General features: G+C 50.8%; 1 protein-coding gene across 2 annotated transcripts; it reads right to left on the bottom strand.

Annotated features, from left to right (window-relative positions):
• Positions 1–13,251: 13,251 nt before the first annotated feature.
• On the bottom strand, positions 13,252–20,300 carry TXNL1 (thioredoxin like 1). Of its 2 annotated transcripts, none has more exons than XM_027721475.2 (8): positions 20,120–20,300; positions 18,784–18,880; positions 18,188–18,361; positions 17,154–17,276; positions 16,795–16,864; positions 16,304–16,476; positions 15,798–15,902; positions 13,252–13,421 (listed from the first exon to the last, which is right to left on the bottom strand). In XM_027721475.2, exons 1-8 carry the CDS (start codon positions 20,215–20,217, stop codon positions 13,392–13,394), a joined length of 870 nt encoding a protein of 289 aa, XP_027577276.1. In that variant the 5' UTR covers positions 20,218–20,300; the 3' UTR covers positions 13,252–13,391. The 2 variants fall into 2 exon arrangements, with proteins under 2 accessions (XP_027577276.1, XP_027577274.1); XM_027721473.2 differs by lacking the exon at positions 20,120–20,300 and adding an exon at positions 19,720–20,031.
• Between the last annotated feature and the right edge of the window lie 1,926 nt (positions 20,301–22,226).

The following is a 22,226-nucleotide window of genomic DNA, read 5'->3' as shown; positions in this document are numbered from 1 at the left end:
TATTCACAATAAAATATTCACTAATAAATAATAACAGGAAGGAACTTTTCCCTAAATTCAGGTGCAGTTCCCATAGAGACAACAGCACGAAAACCCAACAGGAGATCCCAGTTCCTGTGGATTTCCTGCCTGTACCTGGTGCCCACCTTCCCCACAGAATCCACCTGAGCCCCCACACCCCAGGTGCTGCCCATGGGATGAATCCGGATGTGGCATCAGCAGCTCAGGGGATGGATCTCTCCCACGGGAGCTGCCAATGCAGGCAAAGGACACTCCAATTTCCCGTGTTAAAAACCTCTGGAGACACTACACATCCAATGGGATGAGTCTCAGAAAAGAGGATAACAAGGCCCTGAAGGAGATTAAAGTTCGCCCCCCCTGGTGCGAATGCGGAGGAGGAACCGGCTCTAATCCCGCTCCAGAGGGAGATCCAAGGCCTGCCAGTCTCCTAAGCCGTGTTCGTTTGGGCTCAGCTGGGAACCCTCCGGCTCTGCAGCTCCTTCCCAGTGCCAACCAGGGGGACAGAGAGGGCTCTGTGCCAGGAGGACACTGCCAGGGCTGGAGCATCCCTTGGGAAGGAGCTGCTGCCTCCCTGGAGCACCAGGGCCCGGAGTGCTCAGGGCTCCTGCCACTGCCTCAAACAGCAATCCCGGGGGTGTCCAGGGAATTCCCACCTACACAAGGGGCAGAAAGAGAGCCACAGCCCCATCCCTGGGTGGTTGATGCAAAAGATTATCTTCTCATGGAAAAAGGAAGGATAACTGAACCCTCCAGCTAAATAGGGGGAAAGAAGAAGAGGCATTTTGGGTTTTCAGTGGGGTTATATCCAGGTTGGAGCATTTTTATTACTATTATTATTATTATTATTATTATTATTTTTAGCATAGACCCAAGTTTGAAAAGCCCCAAATGTCCTGGGGTGGATCTAAGCCCTGTGGAAATCAAAGTAGAATCCGATGGGATCACAAACTCCCAGTTTTTGGGGAGTCTTTTGGAGAAGTGCTGTGTGAGAACCAGCCAGGCTTGGTGAGGAATGTGCAGTGTGTTCCAAGGTTTGCTCCAGGAGGAGCAGAGGTGCTGCCAGTGGCTTTGGAATCCACAGTCTGTGTCCATCCCACACTGACCCAAAGGAGGGAATCACACCCGGAGCTCCCACTCCAGCACATGCGAGAGGAATTCAGCTCCAAGCACGAGAAAAACAGTTTTCCTGAGTTCCTGGTGGATCCCTGGGCAGATCCCAGGGCGGGTGGTGGGGCAGGACATGGGGGATCCCACAGGAAGCTGCTCCCTGGCTTTCAGGGAAACCTGGAGCAAGTGCTTTCAGGGGAAAAGGGAGGAAACAGGATTGAGCAATAACTGAAATGCAGCCTCGGGGAGCTGGGGCCAGGTTTCATTCCCAGCTCCATAAAGGAAGGGGCTGCCTAAATGCCCAGGGATTCCCAAACCAGTGCCCACACCAGGATCCATGTCAGCACCTGGGATCCAGCACCATCCCTAGAAAAACTTAATACAGTCTTGGAGCAACTTCCAGGTGTGAGACTTGGTTTTTTATTTTGTCAGGACTCTGATGGAGGTACATCCATGATTTCCTAGGACTGAGCCATAAAATAAAGCTGATTTAATCAAGGAGACTCAATCAGGTGCCCAGTGGGAAGAGGGGGGCGAGTTTAGGAGGACACTAAATCTTTGTGGATTTTGGGGGGTGACCAAATCAGGCAGAGATACGACAGAAATTCCACCATTTCCACTGGTTTTCCACCCACCCAAACTCCCGAGGCGCAGCGAGGGTCCCCCAATAACCCTCGTTATCCCAGTGGCTCCAACGCCTCCTGGAAAAGCTCCCAGCCGGGCCGGAAAAGCAGCAGTTCCCTCGTGCGAGAGGAAGCACCAGGCTGGAAATGGGGGCTCCCGGCGGGAGGCTGGAAGGTGGTGCCAGGTGTGCGGGACACGGCACGGGACACGCCGGGAAGGAGCGGAGCCGCCGGCCGGGCGCCGGCAGCGAGCGGGGCTGAGCGAGCTGGGGAGCCGGAGCGAGGGTAATGTAATTACACAGCACGGGCAGGCCAAGCAGCACTAATCCCAAACAGATACCTGCAGGGAGCACGAGCGGGAACAGCTGTCGGACAACACGGCAGGAGCCACACGCACACCCGGCTCCGCAGGCTCTGGATCACCGCGCGCCGTCCCGGAACGCGGGATGCTCCAGGAGAACAACACCCATCCGTCGTGTAAACTGGGATGCTCCAGGAGAACAACACCCATCCATCGTGCAAACTGGGATGCTCCAGGAGAACAAGACCCATCCGTCGTGCAAACCATGCTGCCAACTCGCCCAGTGCTGGGACAGCCTGCAGAGGTGCCATGTTGGAGAGGACTCCTCCGTGATTCCCTGACCTCCCCCATATTCCCAGTTCAGCTCCCAGGCTCAGGGGGTACAAACGCCTCTTGCCCAGGGAGTGCTGTTGGTGTTTGGGGTGGGTCCTTTGGGTATTTGGGAGTTACTAAATAAGACAGAACCACGGAGCAGCGTCTCTGCCCTTGGATAGCTCTGGGAATCTCCAGCTCCGTGGCTCTGAGAGTGGATCCAGCACCATCAGAGCACATCTGACTACAGAACCCATAAGATCTTTGGCACATGTTGCTGAGCTTTAGTAACCTGGGCTTTATGTACACCTGATTCCCAAGGCTGTTCTGCTCATCCTCACATTTCAGGGAATGACCAGGGTGACTCCAGGGATGTCTCAGCACATGCTGGCTGAGGGGCTGTCCCGTGGCCCAGGGTGGGGTGTTTGCTCTCACTGCCAGGAGAGAAACAAGAAAAGCAAAATATTTCCACGTATCCACTCAAATATTTGTAGAAATCAGCCCCGAAGACACAGGGCCCCTGAGACTGAATCCAGGTGCCACATCCAGCTTTGCCAAAGGCACTGGGATTTTTGCACCAGGAGGGCCATGGCTATAGGTCAGGACCTATCAGAGGGGGCAGAAATCTGAGAGGAGATGGGTTTTTGGGAGGGATCCGAGGGCTTCAGCCGAGCCCCACATGGAGCCACGGCGCCATAAACAACTCCAGTGGAATTCTTTGGAAACTATTGGCCCATGTACATGCTGCCATGTGTGTCCTGCTTTCAGGAATTAATGTCTTTTCCTCCTGAGCTACCTACTGCTGTTTATTAATGACATTCTGGTCATCATTCCTGAGGGCAGGAAGGCAGAGCTAAATCTGGCTCCGTCTTCATGGCAATGATTCCCACTCTCCAGCCCCAATTTCCACTCAGGCTGTACCAAACGGGGATGAAAATAAAGAGAAGGAGTGTTTGCTGCTGATAAGGAATTATGGAAGGCTCTGTTTTCATGGAATCATGGAATGCCAGAATGGCAGAAGGGTCAGAAGGGACCTTAAAGCCCATCCAGTGCCATCCCCTGCCACGGGCAGGGACACCTTCCACTATCCCAGGTTGCTCCAACCTGGCCTTGGACACTTCCAGGGCTGGGGCAGCCTGTGCCCGGAGCAGATCCCATCGGATCCAGGGCTGGGCACCCTCTGGAAACAGGAACCACACTTTGACTTTCCCCAAGGGGCCCCAGCGTGACTCTCCAGCCCAAACACTGCGGCTCCAGCAACAATTCCCACTAAAGGAACGCCGGCGCTGCTGGATAATGTGTGGAGGGTAAAGGAGGCATTTAGAGGATGGAAAACTAATTGGTTTAGGAATCAAATTTGAAAAATGCAGCATCTTCCTGGAGCAGTGGGAGCACAAAGCCTCCGATCTTAATGAGCTGCCTCCGAAGGAGGCGGATGTGTCATATTCCTCCGCACGAGTTTGCATTAGGAAGCTGCTGGGATGGGAATAGTCATTACCTGCTTCCCACAAAAACATTGGCTCCTCCCGAGCGCGGCGGCGCGATTACCCGAGGATGGGGCCGGAGCAGCCGCCGGGGTGTGCAGGTGCACGGCGGAATTTCTGCGGAGCTGCAGCGGCTCCGAGGAGCGGCCCACGATGGATATTAAAGGAGTCTGGGACACTCCGAGTCCTGATGGCTCAGATCACATTCCTAATGAGCTCGTTTATACCCCTGCAAACATCTTTTCCTCATAATTCCTCCGGAACTGTGAGTGCAGCAGCTTCGGGGGGAGTGAAGGTGTGGAAGTGACATTGGCCGGCCGGGATCCCCTGGATCAGCGGCCGTCCCACCCCTCGGGAAGGGAGCCAGGACCCACAGCCATTTTAGTGCCAAACGATGAAACAACAAGCACGGGCTCCTGCTCTTCCAAATCCATAGGCCAAACTGGATGGAAATGAGGAAAACCCCAGCTGGATGTTGTGTGTGCCCGTGTCCCTGCCCCGGCAAATCCTGGGAACCCCCTTCCCAACCTTCGCTCCCCCAGCTCGCACCACACTGGGCTTTACAGATGTTTGCCCTCCTTGTTATTTAAGATTAAAATCCCTTTCGTGGCAAATCACATCCATTTCCCCAAGTACAATCCCAGGACTTTTTCCCACCTTATGTCCCCGGCGTTCCCAGAGCCGTTAACGAACTTGCTGACGCTCATTAGTGCCGGTGTTGGTTTGTCTGAAGCCAGACTTGGCAGCTGCCTTCTTAAAACCAGCAGCAGGAAAAAGATCCCCACTTCGGCCTGGATGTTTTGGAAATAATTTTGTTTTCATGCCTCTGTTTATTTTTGTCTCCAGCTTGCTTTTATAAATGTGGAAAACCACAGAGAAATGGGACTTCTGGGCTCCTTCAGCCAGGGGAATCCTTCAGGCTCCGTGTGGCACCATGAGAGCTATTTATAAACCATAATAAACAGGGAATTGATAGGGAATGCTTGAGTGTTTCCAAAGGAGACACTGCTCTTTACGTGAATGTGGAGCTGGGAATCCAGAAACCTGCTTGCAAATAACAGGAAAACTCTCTGGAAACATGGAAAGAGTGGTGTAGCCACCCCTAGACAGGAGATCGATGCCCCAGGGCTGTCAGTGTTCCAGAGGCACGTGGAAAATGTCCTTAACAACACACTTTAGCTCCTGGCCAGCCCTGAAGGGGTCGGGCAGTCAGGCTGCATGGTTGCTGTAGGTCCCTTCCAGCTGAAAATATTCCACTCCATCCCATTCCCTCTGGCAGCCGTGGCCACAAAAGGCCAGGCAGCCCCTGCCAGGTGGTTTGGAGCATTTCAGGAGCTGCTCCTTCCCTTCTCTCCCTGGTCAGGGAGACGGGAGCTCCAATTCCCAAGCAGGGCAAAGCCAGGACTCGTGTCCCTGGCGGCCTGGCAGATGCAGAGCTTGGAAAAGCACTTGGAAAGGTCAGAAGAATACATTAAACCCACCTCCTGGCCACCTCAGCAGATGCTGGTGGGTCTTTGTGCCTGGGAACCTCGGGCAAAACGGCCCCTGCACCCCCTGGGCTCATCCCATGTGCCTGTGGAGCGGGGCTGGGCGGGACAGCGGCACCTTCCCCAGGAACAGGGAAAACCAGGCATCCTGCTGGCTGGATGTCAGGGACAGAGGTGGGAACCACAGAGATGGGGGTCAGTGCTGAGGGTGGATTACTGGAGAGCACCCAGACATGGCACTGCCTGGGCGGTTTATCGGGGTAAAACTCCAGTTTGGGAGTTGGAATCCCACCCTTTGGATTTATTTTTTAACTATTGGCATCTCGGGGTTTGAGCCTCAGTGGTTCAGCCCCAGAGTCCTGCTGGTAATTCCCAGCACGGAGCAGACCCTGTGCTCAGGGGGGCACCGTGTCCTGCCCCTCCCCGTGCTGGGATTCCCAAAAAGCACCAGCAGCCCGAGGAGGGGGAGGAGGCCCTTCCTGGGACACCCCAATCCTGCCCTGTGGGGGAGCTACGGGTGGCAGTGGTGGAGAGAGCCCCTCACACCACTGCCAGTGCCGGGAACGGGAGGGGGGCAGGAAGGCAGCTCTGGAAATGGAAAATATTCCTTTAATTAAGAAATAAAAGCTCCCCATCCTGCTCCCAGCTCCGAGTGCGCAGCCCCGCTGGATTCACGGAGGGGCGAGGGAGAGCAGGATGTGGCCAGTGGCTGGAAGAGATAAGCCATATGTCTGCACGCTCCGGAATGTGGAACAGGGATAATTACGTGACATTCCCGCCGATAACAAACCTCCCCCGTGACGGGCGGCGGCGGCAGCTTTTCACAGGGTTGGTGTTTGCAGGGAAACACGGGCGTGAAAACGGAGAGTACGGGGAGCTGTTCCAGACGGAGCATGGAGGTGCAGCTCCTCGGCCCTGGGGAGCCGGGAACTGGGCGGGCCGGGGGTTCTGAGGGTGTTTCCAGAGCCATGGAATGGTTTGGGCCGGAAGGGAGCGCAGGGATCGTTCCAGGCACTATCCACCGGCACAGGCTGCTCCGAGCACGTGTTGAGCACAACGTGAACACCCGCCTGGGGTCAGGTTGGAGCCAAACAGCGGGAAAAAGGCTCCCAGGACAGGGACCATCCTCCCCCCAAGTCCAGGCCCTCCCGGGGCATGGGGTCATCCCTGCGTGCCCTCAACTCTGCCCAGCTCCACGTGTTTACATTCCCTCTGCTTAATATCTCTGTAATCTTCCCTGGCATCATCCACTCGGAATTCTTCTCCTCCCACTTCACACTTTGGAGGAGCCTTCTGGTCCCGCAGCAGATGCATTGTGAAGCCTCTCCTTCCCCGGCGCCTGCATATGCTTCATTAAAAGTGTTTGTTTCCTTGAGCAGCTCCAAGTTGGGATGTGACAAAAAAAAAAAAAACAACCACGATCCCAACTTTTTTGGACTTTGCCTGGCAGCCCCCGGGCCCGGGCTCCAGGCTCCCGGGGTGCCCGTGTCACCCGCTCGCTCCGTGCCAGCGTCTCCCTGTCCTGCCGGGAGCGGCTCCGACGTGCTCCCGCACCCAAAGATAGAAATTGGGCTTTTTTATCCCCTGCACATGAAAGAACATGGTGGGAGGTGCCAACTGGGAGCAGCAGAAACCGGGATAGATTTCACCGCCGTTGCCTAGTGATGGGAATGCAGCAGGCTGGCAATTCCCAGCCCCCCTGGCACGGGAAAGGGTGGTCCGAGGGGACGGGACACATGTGGGACACCCCAGAGCCCGGGGGTCACCCTCAGGGTGAGCTGAGGCAGGGCCAGGCACAGATCCCAGCTCTCCTCAGGGGTGCCCTCAGCACTCCCGGGGGCTCCATGGGTTCCTGCAAGGATACGCTGGGAAAACATTCCCCCTAAACATTCCCGCCAGGTGCTATCGGGAAGCCCTGCCCGGCTCTGGTGAGACTCTGCTCCAGACCCCCTGCACAGAGCCAGAATTCCTGCCTGGATTAACAGCCCCGTGCACAGGTTTTTATGGAATGGCTCTGGACACAGCTGCCATTCATAAAATACCCCAGCCTGGACTTTTATTCCTCTTGGAAAAGGGATTTGGTTACAGTTCCTACAAATGTGGGGATGTTAAAAACAACAGTGTCCTGCAAGCCCTGACACATATGGGATGTTAACTTCCAGAAAGCATGTAAGAGTATCCCAGGTTGTGGAATTCCACATCCTTCATAACAGCAGGATTACCCCACATTTCAGGATGCTTCCCACTGGGAAGCAATGCCTTTGTCCTGTCTTTGCCATGGACAGGGCTGCTGAGGGAGAGGTGTCCTGTCCTGGGTGCCACTGGGTGGTAATTCACACCTTTCCCATTTAGAACTGGAACTGCACCTGGGAAAACTCTGCCCTTCTCCCAGTCCCTGCAAAACCAGTGGGGAGAGCCCTGGCTGGCTGGTGGGAGCTCTGGGCTGAAGGGGGGGCTGCACCCACCATCCCACCCTTCCCAGGCTGCCGGCCCTTCCTTCCATCCACCCCGTCCCACCTTGGCTTCCCGACAGCGGGAAGTGAGGCAGGAGCTCCATCCCTGGCATTCCATCACCGTGGCTCTGGCAGGGAGGAACAGATGCTGTTCCTGCTCCCGCTGTCCTGGAACCTGCTGAACAATTTGGGGGTGATGGATGAGACGCTCCGAGATGATTCCCAGCCATGCCGTGGGTGGTCCCGGGAAAGAGCCCCCCACCCTTCCCACAGGGAGAGCTCCGGAGGGGACCCACCGTGGTCCCAGCCCAGCTCTGGAGCCTGCAGCTGCTCCGGGCTGGGAAGAGCCTGGTCTGCCTCGAGCTCTGGGAGACACTCAGCCCATCCAGCAGCATGTCCAGCGGGATCTGCAGCTGCTCCAGAGGGGTCTGCCCTGCCCCTTCCCAGCCCCAGGCCAGCTGGAAATGACCCTTTTAGATAAGATTCGCTCAACAGTTCAAAAAATCCCCAAACATTTGTCCTTATTTCACTTACAGCAGTAAAAGCCAGTGCAATTCTCAAGCTGAAATCTAATTAATTGCAGTTATTTGTCCTGAAGTTGATGGATTTACTCCCATCCCTAAGCACAGGATGGAATCCTGTCAAGGTTGTGCAACCCTTTTCCCTGTCACTGGTTTTCCAGTGCCCAGTTTTCCCCGTGCCTGGGGCAGCCACAGGTGGTTTTGGCAGCGAAGCATCACCTGCCTGTGGCTTCCAAAGCCCAAAACTCCAAGGAAAAGGCAGGAGCCGCAGTTTGACACTCGCCAACTGCTCGGATCCTCCCTGTCACTGGAAGTCGCCGTGCCCCCGACTGTTCCCGAGCTCCACATCCCATTTTTCTGCTGTCTGGAATGAAAAATGCCGGCACACGGCTCCTTCCCCCGGCAGGTACCGCTGTCGAACATGTTGCCTTCCCGACATGACATGGAGCCTCAAAACTCACAGAGAGACTAATTACTGCAGAAAATTCCAGCAGAGCCCCTTTCCTGGCGCTGGAGCTGACAGCCCCCAGCCCGGCCCCCCGCCCGGGAGAGCTGTCACTGTGTCCTGCTCCAGGATCCAATGGGAATCCTGCAGATCCCACTGGGATGGGGGCTCACGAACACGAGGATTCAGCCCCCCGGGGCCGCCTGTGAGACAGATCCAGCAGCATCCAACCACCCAAACCAAGCCTAAAATACTTATAATTAAAACCTGCCACACCTCTCTGCTTCCCGTCCTTCCCAGGAATAATGTTGATAAATACAGACATATAAGAATAATAAATTCTTGTATAAAACTGCAACTAAATTAATGCCACAAGAGCTACAAATAAACCTCCGACTGGAAGATCTGATATAAAAGCAAAGTGCCAGGAGATAATTGATCTGGAGGCTGAGGAATTAGCTCCCATTTACCTAGATGAGGTATAATAAATGTAATGTAGATCAGTCACATCCGTGTAGCTCTAATTTCCTCGGAATCGGGAAATAATGCCACATGAATTCCTTTAAAAAGCCATTTTGCCCAGGAAAATTGAACTGGGAGAGCATGTTGTTTCTGTGAAATATTGAGCTGTGCAATCAGAGCCACTGTGTGCTCTGAGCAGAGCTGGGGGGGACCCACCTTCCCTCCCCCCAGAGCTGCCGTGGAGGGATGTGAAAGCTTCCATTTCCCACGGCCAGAAACGGGGGGAATTCCACCAAAACACCCCCAACGTTTGTCTCCCTCTTTATCCTTCCACACTAAAATGGGATAAGCAGAGAAGCCACCCCGAATGCCCTGTTCCTTTTGGGATGAGCTACTCAGGGAGCTGATCCCATCCGTTAATAAAACACCGGTGTTAAAAGCCACTGATAATTCCCAGGAATTGCTTCTGCGGGATCAGATCCCAGCACACTCTGCCTGGCAGTGGAGCCACCTGAGGGACTGTGTCGCTGGGGTTTCTCCACCTTTCCTGGCTCAAGCAGCAGCCCCAAGGCTAAATCAGGCTCTTCCCATCATCGGTTTGGCACTGAAGGAATCAGAGCCTGGGATGTGTGGAAAGCCGGGCTGGACAACCACAGGGCTGGGATTATTGCTTAGATTTGGGTTAATGTTTGGTGACTGAAATGCCATTTTTGCAGGACAAAAGGTGTTTTGGTGCCTGATCCACGATCAGAGGATGATCCCATGCCTGTGCTTCCCTCGAAACCTCCATCCCCACACAGGACTTTGCGCTTACAGAGATATAAACCAGGAAAAATGAAAGAGAAACATTTTAAAAAAGGGAGAAAAAAAAATTAATATTTCCTAGAAGTTCATTTAAGGGGAAAAAAAGGTATTTTCCCAGAGAATGGTGTGTTTGTGGTGTGTTTCTGTGCCTGAGCCCGTGCAGGGAGAAAAATACACATTCAAAAGCGGAGGAAAAGTGCCAGAGCCATTTTTATTGTCTGGTTTTTGGCAAGATGCTGCAAGTTGGAGACTTCCCCCAGTGTTAATAACACAGTGTTAGTGACACACGGCTGCTTTCCCGGAGTTCAACCTCCACGACTCGGGGAATTTGGGACATTCAGGTCTGGTGGGGGAGAATTTGGGAAAACAAAAGCCTTCAGAAAAATCCAAACACTGAAAATATTCATGTCATGGAAAGCCCCAAATACTTCAGTTTCAAAGCATTGATGTGACCTGATGGAATTGAAGCATTTTGGCCATTAAATGTTATTTTAGATAGGGAAAAATGCAATCCTCAGATTAAGTGGAAAAGCAATTTTTTTCCAGTTTGTTTGTGAATCTGTTCAGAATTCTTTCACTGAAAATTTTAGGGGGGAAAAAAGTGTGAAATGCTCTGTAAGTTCTGTGTCTGCTGTCAAGCATTTGGAATTCAGGGAATAACTCAGATTTGGGGGGACACAAGGAGGGAGCCCAAATCTGGCCGGGCTGTGTGCTCAGGAGACCCCTGGAAGGTGATCTTTAGTGTCTGGAGAAACTGGGAAGCTCCACAAATCCCTGCTCCTCAATTTTCAACCGGATTTTTCAACTGGAGGCTTTTCCACAGGGGACACACCAAGGGAAAAACAACACTTGGAGTCAGAACTGAGGTACTCCCGGAGACAAATGTGATTAATGGGACAACGGTGGAGACTTGAGGCAGTTCCTGCCATTTCCCACTCTCCAGGGGCTGGTTCTGCTCCCATCCAACACCAGCTGCAGATTCCTCAGCACCATTAGTATCCAATCCAGGAATATGACATTTGAAACCCTCTGTAATTATGGAATGAGTCGCATTAATTTAATCTTAAATAGCCTTGTTTCTTGATTGAGGGAATTTTGGTGGAGCGAGTTGTGTACAGGCTCACCTTTCCCTAAATATATTCCCTACATGTATTCCCTAAATATATATGCACTCACACAGCGCTCCCAAGAACATCCTCAAGTTAATCATGTCCTAATTAATCAATGATCAAGTCTTATTAAAGGGGGTCACAGAGCTCCTGATTCCCCCTTGCATTCCCATCCAAGCTGCTGCAGGACACACGTGAGGAATTAAGGGACAAGTTCCTTAATCTGTACAAAGGGAAGGATTAAAATTAATCAATTAAAATCCAGATTACAGCTAAATTATATATGAGGGGAAAAAAACAGGAAAACCCACATTTCTTTGGGAAACCTGCCCCGGTGCCCCACAGACAGGTTCTCCTGGATTTAACACAGTTTTTAAGCGATTGAGATGTACTTTTCCCGTTCTCCTACCGTTTTCCAGCCGGGAACAGCGAGGGCGTTGCGGCCGCACTTCCCAGCTCCAGGCGAAGCTCCAGGACGGGGGCGTTTGGGGTCTCCCACCCCAGAGGTTCGCGTCGAGGCTCCGTGACCCGCAGGGGTGACACGCGTGTCCCTGAGCGCGTTCCCGGCCATTCCATTCCCGGCCATTCCATTCCCGGCCATTCCATTCCCGGCGCTTCCCGCGCGGCTCCGCAGCGCCACCTCCCGCCGGTGCCCGGGATTGCAGGGGCGGGAAAATCGGGCGGGAAAGCGCCATTGCCGCGGCTGAGGGCCGGGGCTGTGAGGGACCCCCCGACCCGCCTCCGCACACCCCGGGCAGCTCCGGCCTGAGGCGAACCCACCCCGAAATGAACCGAAACCCACCAACGAACACAAAGCCCCCGGATAAACCACAGACCCCTCCAAGTTCGGCGGTCAGGGTGACCCAGAGGCAGGAGGGCAGCTGACCCCGGGCAGGCGACAAGCCCGCCCCGAAACATCCAGGGAATCCAGGAGCACGGCGGCAGCAGGGCAGGGATGCACTGTAAGTAATAAACATTATACATTTCATTCATTTATAACACCAGAATCGCTGAACCTGGCACGTAACTCAGGCGGGAAGGAGGGAGGGAACGAGGCAGTTCCCCCAGAATGCAAAGGGGATGAGTGCACAAAGTCAGGAACGGGAAGTTATTCGTATTAAAAATGGTTTATTTCTATTTACAATTCCACGTCTTACATCCCTCGAAACAAAAGAGTAAGGAATTAGGAGAGGAGTCAAGCTGTCATCACATGCCATTGATTAACACAGCTCCATGAGGATCCTGGAATATGCAGTGAAGTGGGAACAAACCAGTGCCTCTCAGAAAATTAGGTTTTATAGATAATTCCCAGTTTTCTTTGGAAAAAGAAATATCTCTATTTTAACAGGAAATTCACTTGGGATGAACATCCAAATGTGCCAAGGCAGAAGAGAACCACCCCACTGTGCCCAAGGAACAGCAATTAGGCCAGGATTTAAGTTTTAATGGGATTTGTGTAATTAAAAATGCAGTAAATTTAACTGAACAAAGAGATTAATTATGGCAATTAAACACTTAGTAAGTTTTCCTGGGAATTCAGAGAATTCTATGGATATGGTGCTGATCAATGCCTGATTTATTAACATTAGTTTGGTAAGTTTTCTTGGAAGTATGCCCTAAGTAGTAAAAAAATTCCAATTAAGATGGAAAATTAATATTTGTAATAAATATTTCCTTACTGAAATCCAGAGAGAGGGAAAACATCCAATAAAATAAATCAGGAACAACATCTAAATCCCAGCCTGCCTGGGAAACAAGGGCAGGAATTTCTAATTTAAAAAACCACTTTTGGAAGACTCAGGAATTCCTTGGAAGTCAAGATTTTAAATCTGCTTCCTCTGCTCTGATTTGGTAGGGAAATGGGAATTAAACAGGTGAAGTTCCTCCTATCTGAGAATTATCTCTATTTAGTGGCAATAATGATCCAGAGTAACTCAGGTTTCTCTTGTATTTGACATTAGAAACTCTGAGCACACATTTTCTGTGGAGCTTTTCAGTGGAGTCAGGAAGTTTCAATGGAATAAAAGAGCCACAACTGTTGGAATTACAAAATTCAACTTGGCAAAAATCAGGAATTTTACTTACAAATCCATGGAGGAGGAGGAGGACACCAGAAACACACTCCAGCTCAAAGCAATGATTTATTGGAAATGGCAGTAAATCAAACTGACAGTCTCTGGTTATGGTCAAGCAATTATCCAGGAGTCAGAGAGAAAAGGGGGAATCTTGGACTGGGATAAGGCCTTCCAGTGGCTTTGCTTCCTAGTGGCTCTCTCCTTTTTTGCCAACTACCTGGAAGAGGGAAAAAAAACAGGAATAATGTTTCACAGCTCCTGAGCAGGACTCTTTTGGTTCTGGTAAATCCAACTCAATTCCCAGTGAGGGAACCCAGGAGCGTTACGGGAGCACCTGGAGGGATGGGAATCCCTTCCCGGGGTTAGGAGGGATGGGAAACACACACAAACCCTTCTGTTTAGTGTTGAACACAGCAAGGCTATTTTGGGAGGAGTTAGGAGACGGGAACTGCCAGAGAACACTCCAAAATCCAGGTCACACGTCAAGCATTATACCTTAACACACTCCATAAAAAAGTCAAGTGGGAAAAAAAACCCTGGATGCTCAGTTTGAGGCTGCTCCTTTCCTTGGCATCCTTTCCATGGGCTTCCCCAGAAATACTGACCTGATAATGCAGCTCAAACCCATACAATAATCCAGGAATTCACAGATATTCCAAAAAAAGCCCAAACCCCCTCAGTCCTGAATCCATGGACCCACGGGAAGCATTTTTCCTGCTCCTTCCCTTTTTTAATTCCTTGTCAAACTGCAACAGGGAGGAATTCTCTCCCACTTTCACCTCAAGGAATCCCTAATCAGGAGCATTTCCAACTGGAAATTCAACCTAATGCTCAAAGGCAGGAAAATTCCAACCTGGCAATGTGGGGGAAGAAGAACAAAATCAGATAATTAATCCAGTTAAAAAAATACAGTTAAACTTGTCACAGAGCAAAATTTATCCCTGCTGTGTTTCCAAACTGTGTCCACACACAGATTAGGCAAAGAAATCAGGAAAAGAAAAAGGAAAACCAGAGTTAAAAGATTAGGGATTAGGTGTTAGGAAGTATGGAATACCAAAAAAAAGTTCGATACCAGTCAGAGGCAGAGAGGGACAAGTGGCCCATGTGAATTATCTGGAAAACCCAGCACATGGATATGGATATTTTGGCATCTCAGCTCAAAGCCCACCCGTTTTCTGCCCATCCCACCCCACAATCCCACAGGAAATGTTTATTAAACCCCTAGGTAGGTGGGTTTGATTCCATTTCCCTTCCTTTCCATTAAGATATTACAAAGGAGTCTTGGCAGAGCATCTCCACCAGCCCCACAAAATTCAGCTGGGAAAGGACTCTTTGGTGTGACCTTAAAATGGCAACTTCAGGGTAAAAACGGGGCAAGTGAAGTGTTTAAGGAATGATTTGGAGCAGGGAGAGGAGGGAGAAGCTGAGCTGGTGAGTCGGGAGTGCAGAAGGTGCTGGGACTGTGGGAAAGGCAGGAGCTGAGCAGAGGGAGGGAGGGAAGGAGTGCGAGGCCACACCGATCCCATCATTACTTTTTAATTTCTTCTGCCCTTTTAGTTCTTTGGGAATGGGGAGTTAAGCTGGAAAACAAACAGAAGGAGCGTTACAAGAACCAAAGCAGCAGCAAAAGGTGTAAAAACGTTCAGTGCAAACAGGCAGGTCTGAGGAGAACCAAGGAATTTACTCCAGAGGGGGCAAAACATATCCCCCACCCTGTCAGGATTTATCTGTGGCTCTTCCCACTACTCTCCATGGGCTTAAACAGCAATTTTTTCCCTGGTGTCCCTCTTTTCCACCACTCTAAAGACTTCCCTCCTCCTCAAACTCCACGTCCGGGAAGGAAAATAGGAATGTTACAGGTAGTGTTGATGAGGATCCGACTGGACACATCAGCCAGTTCCTCATCCAGCCCTGCTCCTCTATCTGTGAGCACTTCCTTCCCATCCTGACCTGCCCAGCACAACTCCAGGAGCACTGTGTCCACAGACATTGTCTCCTTTCAAATTTCAAAAGCCACAGAAACCAAAAAATATGAGAAGATCACCAAGATTTGTAGTTTGGGAAGAACGGGGAAGGTCTGCAATCTGAATTAAGTTAATTTTAGTCCATTAGAACAACTTTTTAATGACTTTGAGCTGCAGTGAAAGGCAGCAAAGCCTGTTAAACCTATTTATTAACTTATTACCTGCAAAGAAATTCAGTTTTATGTTAAGGTCAAATTTTGCTGTTATAAAATAAGTAGGTGCCACGTTGCTGTTAGTGCTCTAACCTTCTGAAATGAAAGGTTATTTGTAACATCAGTTGTGGTGCTCTCAGTGTTACTGGTCACCTCCCCAGGAGTTTGCAGCAGCATTTTACAAAGCCTGCTAATTTTTAAAGCAGTTGATTTTAAAATAAGACTCTTTACATTAAAAGGTTCAAAAAAGGGAGTCCCAAAACCAAGATATAAGTCTCAACTGTTAAAAAATAACATTGCTGTCGGTGTTTAGAACTTGCCAGCCCCTCAAATTTTCACCTATACATTCTTACCACTGATTCCTACAAAGTTAGTGACCAAAACCTTGTAAAAAGTGGGTTTAGGAACAGGACTCACTCGTTTGAAGTCATTCATGTTCGTGGCTTGCACTGGAGTGCCAATAAATGTGAAATATGTGATTCGTGTTGTCTCTTCATCACCATGATTGGACTGGACAAACAACTGAACAGGAAAGAAAGCCAAAAAAAAAAAAGGAATTAAACTCTCCATCTCTCACTTAATACATAAAACATGAGGTGCCCGAGAAAATTAACCAAATTAACACTTTTGTCCCAATTATAAAGGTCTCTAACACTCAGAGGAGCTCCTGTCCTGCTAATTTAAATAATTATATATAGAATGCTGGTGTCTTCCTGGTAGTTTGTTAAAACCCCACCCAGCTGGGATTTTCCCAGCTCCCACTTCCCCCCCCCGAGGCCACAATGAGGAAGCCAAAGCAGATTCTAAGAAGTCCCAGCTCAGCATCCACTGGAATGACCCTCAACATCAATGCCACGATGTTTGTGCAGCCCCAGTTACCCGGGGGGTTTCCCCTGCAGGTGCCCTCAGGGCAGGGCACTCACAGTGACACTGTTGACGTTCTGGAATTTGACATAGCGGAGCTGGATGATCCCATCCTCCCTGATGTCCTCGGGGCCCAGCTCCAGGGCCTGGGTGGGCTCGCTGCGCTCTGCCTCCTCGAAATCCATCGACCGCGGCAGGTTGATGAAGATCTTGATGTATTTTGGCCCTTGCCCTGGGTTAAAGGAGAGGGGTGGGATTCCATTTGGGTGTTACATCCCAAAATTACATCTAATTATGAATTTTACGTGATCTCACGATGTAAACTGAGTTACTATAAAAGAGGTTCGTCTCTCAGTTGCTCTCACCTTAATCCTCGGATTAAATCCAAGAGTCTCTCTGCAGTGCATCAAACATTAATACTTTTACTTGTGTATCAAACATTAAGAAACACTTATATTTGTGTATATAACTATAGTAATTATACTTGCACATAAAAGTATAGCAATTCCTTATATTTGCACCCCATCCAACACCCAGACCCTTCACTCACCGTTGTCTGGCCCCTGAAGTTTCATAGAGTAAAGCTTGACAGGCTGACTAAAAGCTACAGTGATAAGCAGCTGTGGAAGGAAACAGAACAAAAACTCCAGTATTAAACACTGTTTTCTTCACTTAAAAACCAACTCAGCACACGAAAGAGGGATAAGGGAGCTTTGGAGTGAAACTCTGTGGTTACCTCCCTCTGCCCACACATTCCCTTTAAATATCAGCGAACACTTTTCTGACTGGAATTTTTTCGCTTTGTATCCTGATTTTTCTGCATCCCCCCTGCAGCAATCCCAGGATAACCCTGGACCCCGTGCCCCTGTGTGCCCCCTGTGTGCCCCCTGTGTGCCCCCTGTGCCGCACCTGCTCGTCGCAGTCGGACTCCAGGTAGGAGGGGTCCTTGCGCAGGCAGTTCTCGAAGCCGTGCTCGTCGCTCTCGTTGAGACACTCACACCCGGCCTTGTTGATGAAGGGCAGCAAATCCATCTGGGAACACAGAAAACAGCGCTGAGAGCGGGACGAGGCTCCACGGGCTCGGGGAAGTCACAGGGGTTGGTGACAGAAGGCACAGCAAACACAAAACATGGGTATCACAGTGCTCAGGTGGGATTTATCCCTTAAATCCTGCATCCCTGGAACCACCTGCCATCCCAAGAACCAGAAACTTGGCACAGGGAGAACTTCCAAATATATTTTTGCTAAACAAGAGCACAAGTCACACACACAAACATCAGCCTGGAGTTAGAATCGATTTAATTAAAAACCACCCCAAATTAGTCCTATGTTCCCAGCTCTCCAGGCTCCCAGCCATTTAAAAGGGGGTGTTATTGATTAATTATCAATAATTTGATTATCAATAAATTATTCAGATATCAGTAATTAATTGTTGATTAATTATCAATTATCAGTCAGCAAGAAGTGATTCCTGTGTGCCACTCAGGGCAGGCACATCACCTTTTCCAGCTGTTCCTGTGCCATCTTTTTTATTTTATATATTTTATACCCTTGTCATCTTTGTTCTTCTTTGATGGGCAACGAGAAACCTAAAGTGAACACTTTCACTACCGTGCCCTTTGGCAAACATTAGAAAAATAAAATATGAGACATTTTTACACTTTCAAAAAAACGTTTGGAGGAAGGCAGGTTGGGATGGGTGAGAAAAGCAGGGAAAACCTTATGATAAACATTAATTATTTTAACGACTAAGGAGATTTTTCATGCTTATTAAATGTACGCATATCAATATTTAATTTTTTTCTGGAAAAGGAAGCCCAGATAAGTGATTTTCTGAGGCAGCTTTGCCTAAAATCCTAATATTTGACTTGGAGTGTGTTTAAAAAATGAAGATTTTTTTTTGGTCTCCAGGCATTCCAACGAAACCCCCGGGAGATACACACGTATCCTTTGGGGATGTCTGTGTCCTCGCTGTTCCCAGGGTCGTTCTCCAGGTGCTGTTTGATTTTGTCCTCCAAGCCCACGGCATCTGCTCCCTGATATTGGTCGATCCGCACTTTGTTCCGGAAGAACAGGAACGTGGGGGTTGCTGAGATGTTGTTGGTGGCAGCTGTGCCCTGGGAGGCAGAAACCAGTCCCCATTCATTGTCTGAATGACCCTTAGATCAGTCACCACTGGTCCCACTCATAATATTGATTTATCGCATTTTTGCTTTTCCCCCCTCAATAATTACACCAATATTCGGCTGGAAAGACTCCTTTAACTCCCACTGGTGCTAGATTCTATATTTAAAGTATTATCTTAAGAATACAGGCAGCAGGAACTGATAACCTCTCTGTACACTGCTCAAATGAAGGGCAGCACAGTGGGCACTGCAAGAAAACTTTGCTAAATAGGGGGTTTGTTCTCCTGATTTGGGAGAATTTGGCAACAGCCAAAGGACACCCCTTTTAGCATCAAGCCTGAAGGGTTTGCCTTCAAATTCTCCATTCTCTGCTCTTTGTCTTCCAACTGAAAGTGTTTTTTTTTCATACCAACCTGGCATTGATGCACATCCACTTCCAAAAACGTTGCCTGGGGGTATTTGTTACTCAGGGCATTGAAGGCTGGAGCTATCCTTAAGCAAGGGCCACATCTGTGAAAACAACACTTCCACTTAAATCTACTTTTATTTTCTTTTTTAAATGCCTGCCCCCAACGGAATCAGCACATTCCTGCTCTTCCCAATATCCTGGTGCAAAAATAACCTCCCTACCTGGCTGCCAGCTGCTGATACAATTAAGGATGAGGAGTTAATTCCCAGCTTCCATGTCACGTGAGTGGCTTCACCTATTAATTAATACTAACTCATATCTGCAACTTAACTGCAGCATTTTTAACTGCTCAATGAAGTGATATAAAGGAGGGCAAAAGCAGAAAAAACCACTATTAATAGAAAAATCATATCATTACTCCGCATCACATCCCAGGGAAAAACAGCACTTACATATGACTTAAATATTTAATAGTGATAATGAATCAAAGCTTCAGGGATCATAAAATTCTTACAACAATAAATCTCATTTACACCTGCAACCGGCTATCCCCATATTAATTTACGGGAATAACTGGTTACATTGTTATCAACATGGCCCTGTTTTCTGCTGATTTAACTCCATCACCTTGGCTGAAAATATGTCATTTTTAATTATTCCGTGCCACCAAAAGTGTGGGAAGCATCCGGCTGCAACTATTCCTGCAAAGGGATATTCTCACTGGGAAAGACGAAATTAAAATCAGCCCCCCCCCCCCAAAAAAAGTAGACAATTAGCTAAAAAAACCCCCAGAATTCAGCAGCAGCAACTGGAATATAACGAGGTGTGCTCTGAAGCCCCAAACCCCCTGAGATTATCACTATTCACAGATTAACGTGAATAATTCAATCGCTGAGGTTTCTTTGGTCACGAATTCATCCAGATCTCACCGCAGTTGTACCTCAAAGCCCTGCCGAGGAGGGGGAGAGTCTCTGCCTTTCCCGGGCAAACAGCGCGAGGACAGAGCGAACTTTGGCGAGGGCAGAAGATGTTTTTAGAAGTTTGGGATGTTTCATTGCTGTCCGTGCCCCGCTTACAGCAGCTCCCTAACCCGGCACGGGGTTTTAAAGCAGCGCAGCGCCCGATCCCCTCCCGGATCCGAGGGCTGGGTAAGGGGTCGGCGGGAAAGGGGGGTTTAATCCCAGGAACAGGAACGCGGTGCTGATGCTGTGCCTCCATCCGTGTGTCACAGAGTGCCGGCAAGGGCCCAAACGGGCCGGCCCCGCGCCGGGTAACGGGAACGACTGACACAACACGGGCACAGCGGAGCGCGGCGGGAGCGCGGGGCCGCCCTCACTCACCCCCTCATGGTGAACTTCACCACGGCCAGGCGGGAGCCGGCGGCGCTCAGCTCGGGCTGGAACTCGGTGTCGTTGGCGATCACCTTCACGCCCGCCATGGCGGCGGCCCCGGTGGCGGTGCGGCCCCGGTGGCGGCGCCGGGTGCGATGTGCAGCGTCACGGCGGGCAGGGCGCCCGGCATGCACCGCTGGCGCTGGGCTGGCACGGCCACGGCCACGGGCGCAGGCGCGGCCGCCCCGCGCCGCTCCGCCCGGCCGCCGCCCGCAGCCGCCATATTGGGGCGGGCCGGGGCGGCAGCGCCGCCATCTTGGGGCAGGGCACAGAGGGGCGGGTGACGCCGCCGACCGCCATTTTGGGTAGGGGCGATGCTGCCATCTTGGGGCAGGGCAGAGAGGGACGACGACGACGCCGACCGCCATTTTGGGTAGGGGCGGTGCCGCCATCTTGAGGCAGGGTACAGAGGGGCGGGCGATGCCGCCGGCGCCATTTTGGGTAGGGGCGGTGCCGCCATCTTGGGGCAGGGCAGAGAGGGCGGGCGATGCCGCCGGCGCCATTCCCCTCTCCGTGGAAGCGCTGAGGGCGGCCCGGCGGTTCCCATGGTGACCCGGCTGCCGTCAGGCGCGGCGGCCGCGCTTTGCAGCGATGCGTCCCGGCTCCGGGACAAGGAGCAGGGAGCCGGTGAGAGCGGGATAGCGGGATAGCGGGATAGAACGGGGCGGGCACAGCGGGAGCGGCCGGGCGAGCCCCCGGCGGGGATGCTGCGGGGGCCGCCGGGGGCTCTGCGGTAGCGGGCGGTGCCGGGACACGGGGATACCGGGAACGGCGTGCGCGGGAGCTCGGGGACAGGGATACACGGGTATCCGGCTGTCCATGTGCCCGGGGACAGGGAGACACGAGTATCCGGCTACCCATGTGCCCGGGGACAGGGATACGCTGGTATCCAGGTGCCCGGGGACCCGGGCAATGCAGGACCCAGGTACTCGGATGCCCAGCGAGCCGGGTATCCAGGTGCCCGAGGACCCCGGTGCCCGAGTGCTCGGGGAACTGGGTGTCCAAGTGCCCAGATGCCCAGGGTCACAGTTCTCCAGGTGCCCATGGCCCCAGGTATCCAGGGACGCAGGTATCCAGGTGCCCAGTTATCCAGGGGTGCAGTTCTCCAGGTGCCCAGGATTGGAGTCCAGATTTCAGCAAGTTTCACCCCAAAACAAGCCCTGGGTTCTTAATGGATGGGAGTTTCTGCCCCTGTTAATGGAGCATGACCTAAGGAGAGGCTGCTCGTACAGAATTAATGCTCTGTGGAGACTGAAATTCCTTTCAGTGCCAGTTTGTTGTGGCCTTGCAGCCTTGCTGCTTTTGTTTCCCTTTCCTGTGCCAGCCCTGTTGGCAGCCGGGGTGGGATTTGGGGTTATCCAGCTGCTTGGGATAACTGTCCTTCCTGACAGTTTGATACAGGACAAGCCTCTGTGGGTTTGATGTGTCATCACATGAAGCACCAGGAAAACCTGGGAGCAGCTTCCAAGGGGTCAATTAACTGCAGTTTGGAGTCCCAGATTATTATTATCTCGTCGTCTGCCTTGCTTTGGAACCTCCTGCATATCCAGGGAAATGTTTTAATTGTCTTCCCCCCGTTAGTCCTTTTTATCTGTGCCCAAGTAATAAATAGAAAGTATAATTTGTAATTAAATTTAGAATAATCAGATTTTTATAAAATGCATAAAGAGCCCATTCATAGCTGGTTTATACTATTCAATGCTATTTTGCAGTATTTGGGGGGCAGATTATTTTTGTGTACACCCGTATCCTAATGTTAATTCCTTATTTAATGGCAATAAAAGTGTTTGGGAAGAGCAGCCCTTGGCTGTTGCCCTGCTCTGGTGTGACAAAGGTGGATTTGTCTTCCTCCCATAGATTTATTCTGTTTGGGGGATTTTCTGGCTGTAAAAATCATTATTATGGGTTTCAACATAAACAGCTTGGCTTGATAAAGGTGTTTAGGTAAGTCTTGGATTCAGTATTTAATATCTTGCACTTAAAAAATCAGTTTAATGGGTTTACTCAAATAGGAACCGATCCCAGACTATTAAAATTGGGGAAAAAAACTGCCTCT

Source organism: Pipra filicauda, unplaced genomic scaffold (genome assembly GCF_003945595.2).
Source record: "Pipra filicauda isolate LSUMZ 115617 unplaced genomic scaffold, ASM394559v2 scaffold661_size620017_pilon, whole genome shotgun sequence".
In the NCBI taxonomy this organism is placed as follows: domain Eukaryota; kingdom Metazoa; phylum Chordata; class Aves; order Passeriformes; family Pipridae; genus Pipra; species Pipra filicauda.
The sequence above is the reverse complement of the archived record's forward strand: the minus strand, read 5'-3'. Positions and strand labels throughout refer to the sequence as shown.